This window comes from Hordeum vulgare, chromosome 6H, assembly GCF_904849725.1.
Source record: "Hordeum vulgare subsp. vulgare chromosome 6H, MorexV3_pseudomolecules_assembly, whole genome shotgun sequence".
NCBI classification, from domain to species: Eukaryota; Viridiplantae; Streptophyta; class Magnoliopsida; order Poales; family Poaceae; genus Hordeum; species Hordeum vulgare.
This window is the reverse complement of record NC_058523.1, coordinates 65,318,807-65,323,436: the sequence shown is the minus strand read 5'-3', so window position 1 is coordinate 65,323,436 and position 4,630 is coordinate 65,318,807. Positions and strand designations below refer to the sequence as shown.

The window sequence follows — 4,630 nt, the reverse complement described above, 5'->3', positions numbered from 1 at the left end:
TAATCATAAATCCTCTAACAAGCCATGACTAAGATAGATAGTCATCACCATACTTGGAAGTGAGACAATCACCATCACCATCAGACCATCACCAGCTAGGGTTAGGGTCAAATAGGGGCTAGAAGAGGACGACGTTGTAGCCATGATGTTAACAGTGAGGTCGCCGGTGTTAAGTTGTGGTGCTCGCTGGTGAGGACGACGAATGGAGGGCTTGCGGGGGGCAGGGGGATTCATAAGGGGAGGGGCGTATTTTAAGTTTGGATTTGACCTTTTTAGAGCTCGTACACACATATCTTTGAACATTCATACGGCAAATACTATTATTGCCACATGTCACATTCTTAACATTTTTCTTTTCCTATAGGTTATTTTGTTCATAACATGGAAAATTAGGTTATGGCCATATGGCAAATTCAGTTAAGGTCTCATGGCAAATTCATAGCATTTTCTTTCAGGTTATTACTGAGCCACGACACATTATTGACATTTTCCTTTTTATATAGGCCATTTAGTTCATATCATGGCAAATTAACTTATGGTCATATCAAAAATTCATTTAAGGTCTCGTGACAAATCCATAGCCTTTTTCCACGTCAAGGAGTTCCTTTTTCTTCGTCATTTTCAATTGTTTTTGTTGTTTTTTGGATTTTTTTGGGTTTTTTTTGCTTTTTACTCACATATGGAAAGAGACCCATCAAAACAGGCTGCTAGGCCTCTTTAGATTGCGTTTTCTGTTAACAGTAAGTTTGTCCACATTGAATGTTCTAGCTGAAGGTGTCCTTGGATCGAACGATTTTCATTCAATACATGGAGTGATTTCGTCGGTATTTTTTTTCGTCTGTCATCTTTGTTGCATACTGCATGTACGATACGTTGTCGTCCACAACAGAACCCAAACAGAAGGGTAGGGTGAAAAGGCGGACCTTGATGTCGTCACGCGGGGGCACGGGAATTCATAAAGGGAGGGGCGTATTTCAAGTTTGGATTTGATCTTTTTAGATGTTGTACACACATATCTTTGAGCATTCATGTTTATTTCAAATTGTTTTGAGACATCCGAAATTGATTTTTGAGACACGGGAGTATCCGAGGAGCACCGGTGGCAAGGGAACGTCCCAAGCTGTGCTAGCAAAGGGAAGAAAAGAAACTGGTGGTTTAGCGCATGTGCCCTGCGTCAGTGAACACATGGTAAAATAAAATAGTGTAAAAAACCGGCTTCAGCTCGTTGACGACCGCAGTCCGTTCCTTTGGGCTTTGGATGCTCTAAATCTCCTCTGACATCACCAAATCGAAAACGCAAGCAAGCGCCATCATCCTCCTGTCAATCAACGACTCCGAAAATTGTCGCGGCATTCTGCCCGTGCACTGCAACTGCATACGCCCCGCCCCAAAGCCAAAAGTTCATCGCTCCCTCCTCCCTTTTTCCTCCGCTTTCCCTTCGCCCTCCGCTGCGCACATCCTCCCAACCTAAACCCGACGAAACCCCCAGCCGTTTCCATCGCGAGCAGAGAGATAGGGGGGAGAGGGAGGGGATCCGGCCTCCAGGATCACGCTCCCTCATTGCGCTCCCCGCCGGAGCGGCGCGTGAGGCTCTCTCTCTCTCTCTTGCCCGGCGCGATGGATCAGGACGTGGACGACAGGGCGGCGGCGAGCGTGGCGGCGGCGGCGCGGTCGCTGCGGGCGGGGCTGGAGCGGTCGTGCGCGATGGGGCAGGCGCTGACGCGCGGGGGGCCGCGGCTCGAGGAGATCCAGGCGGCGCTGCCGGCGCTGGAGGCGGCCGTGCGCCCGATCCGGGCGCCGATGGCGGAGCTCGCGGCGGCGGGCCCGCACATCGACCGCGCCGTCGGCCCCGCCGCCGCCGTGCTCAAGGTGTTCGACGCCGTGCACGGCCTCGAGCCGCCGCTGCTCGAGCCCGGCGCCGCCGCGCGGGACCTCCCCGGCTACCTCGCCGTGCTCGCCCGCCTCGAGGAGGCCCTGCGGTTCCTCTCGGCCAACTGCGGCCTCGCCGCCGAGTGGCTCGCCGACATCGTCGAGTACCTCGGCGACCACGACCTCGCTGACCCGCGCTTCCTCGCCGAGGTCGCCGTCGCGCTGGACGGGCTCAGGAAGCCATCCGGGTACCTCGACGGCGGCCTCCTGGCGGCCGCGCTCGACCTGCTCGAGGCCGAGTTTCGGCGCCTCCTCGCCGAGCACTCCACGCCGCTCGCGATGCACCAGCAGGGCGCCACCCCCGCGTCCACCGCGCCGCCTCGCGTCCCGGCCGCCGCCGTCCGCAAGCTCAGCCCGATTCTCGACCGCCTCTTGGCCAATGGCTGGCAAGACCGGTGCATCTCTCTGTATGCCGACGCACGCGGTGGCGTGGTGACCGCCAGCCTCCATGCTCTCGGCCTCGATTACCTGCACAATCCGGCCGATGACGCCCAGGCGTTGGGCCCTGGTGTTGAGTTGTGGGGGCGGCATTTGGAGTTTGTGGTGCGCCGCCTCCTCGAGTCTGAGCGTCAGCTTTGCGCCAAGGTGTTTGGGCAGCACAAGGATGATGCATCAGTGTGCTTCGCCGAGATAGCTTCACGGGCTAGTGTTCTTGATTTCTTGAGGTTCGGTCGTGCCGCTGCGGACGCTAAGAAAGACCCAATCAAACTCCTGCGTTTGCTCGAGGTCTTTGATTCTTTGAATAAGCTGAGGTTGGATTTCAACCGGCTGTTCGGCGGAAAGGTGTGTGCGGATATTCAGTGCCAGACAAGGGACCTTGTGAAGCTGTTGGTGGATGGCTCTGTTGAGATCTTTGAGGAGTTGATCGTGCAGGTGGAGCTGCAGCGACACATGCCTCCCCCAGCCGATGGGGGTGTGCCACGCCTGGTCACTTTCATTGTTGAGTACTGCAACCGTCTCCTTGGTGAGAAATACAGGTCTGTGCTTGCACAGGTGCTCATCATCCACCGCAGCTGGCGCAAGGAGGTGTTCAGTGACAAGATGCTCGCTGTCGCAGTGCTTAACATTGTTAAGGCCCTTGAAGCCAACTTTGATGTTTGGTCGAAGGCGTATGGGAATAAGATTCAGTCATACATCTTCATGATGAACACACGCTGGCATTTCTATAAGCACGTGAAGGCTACTAAGCTGGCTGAACTCCTGGGTGATGTGTGGATCAGGGACCATGAAAAGTTTAAGGACTTCTATCTGACGGTGTTCATGAGGGATAGCTGGGGGGCGCTTTCGCCGCTGCTCAACCGGGAGGGCCTGATCTTGTTCTCCAAGGGACGGGCCACGGCAAAGGACCTCGTGAAGCAGCGCCTTAAAACTTTCAACGCTAGATTCAGTGACATGTTTCAAGAACAATCAGCATGGATCATACCGGACAAGGACTTGAGGAGGGAGACATGTGATCTTGTGATACAGGCAATAGTTCCCCCTTACCGGAGTTACATGCAGAACTATGGGCCGCTCGTAGAGCAGGATGCAAGTGCTAGCAAGTATGTGAAATACACTGTCGATGGTTTGGAAAAGATGCTTGGATCGCTCTTCGCGCCCCGTCCCAGGAGGTCCGGGAGCTTCCAGATTGGGCACTCCAATGGCAAGATTACTAGTGCAATGACGGGGATGTATCGGAGTGCTTCCACAGTGAAATAACCTCAGTTGAGAAAACAGTTGAGGAACCAAGAGAATGGTTATAAAATTTATGAAATAACTGGATAAGGGAGACCAGTTTATTTTTCACCAGTCGGCTAAGTCATCCGCCGTGCTGGAAGCGGCATGTAATAATGGACCTGTGATGAGGGCATTGCTGTCTGCTGGCATATGAACAATAAGCTCTTATTGATGGTGAGCAGAAGAGTAGAAGACTGCTGGAGCATTTACTTGTGGTTGAGATGTCGCCCAAGTAACCTTCTCCTCCACTTCCTACCTTCTTTCTGTGGATCTATCAGTATCTCTAGGACCATGTAGTGTTCTGTTCAGGAACCTCTTTGGTGACTGGAGGATATTTAAATGGCTTGCGGTGTATGTAAAATTGGTTGTAATTTAGGATGGTTGTAGACATTTTTTATCTGGGTTACATGTGTTACAAGTTGAGCTCCAGTCTGCAACATATATGCAAAACTAGAGTTTCAAGTACCGGCAGGAGCTAATTGATTGCTTCGGTTCCTGGTTTTCTCTGCTCACAGTGCTGGACTCCCATGGAAAGAAATGATGTAATCACAATGCATCGATCCTTCAGCAGTTTCTCTTGCATGATATTGCTGTAGATGTATCATAGAATAGACTACAACTTGCTGCTAGTCTTTGTTTTCGCACTTTTGTCCCAGATTTTCAGGTTAAGCTGAAACCAGGCATGGTTTGTGCTGGCATTCATATGGAGGGCTGGCTTTGATGGGTGATACTTTCTTCTCTCGCTCTGATCAGGACAGGCAGTATGTGGTGTTTCATGTTTGCGTTGTGGTGCTGCACTAGGTTCTTCTTCCTTTATGGTTCTTGGGCTCTAGTGCCAACGACCTACTCCTAGTCGAAGTACTAGCAGAAATTCTGGTGTTAGTAATAATTATTGTCAGTTGGATTATCTCCTGTGGCCGCCAACTGAATCTTGCAGAACTTCATCGCACAAATTTTGTTTTTGCCCGCGGTTCAGTAGACGCAT

General features: G+C 52.0%; 1 protein-coding gene across 1 annotated transcript; it reads left to right on the top strand.

Annotated features, from left to right (window-relative positions):
• The first annotated feature begins 1,305 nt into the window (after nt 1-1,305).
• On the top strand, nt 1,306-4,110 carry LOC123404240 (exocyst complex component EXO70A1-like). The gene has a single exon (XM_045098153.1). The coding sequence runs from the start codon at nt 1,618-1,620 to the stop codon at nt 3,625-3,627; it is 2,010 nt and encodes a 669-aa protein (XP_044954088.1). The 5' UTR covers nt 1,306-1,617; the 3' UTR covers nt 3,628-4,110.
• The last annotated feature ends 520 nt before the right edge of the window (nt 4,111-4,630 follow it).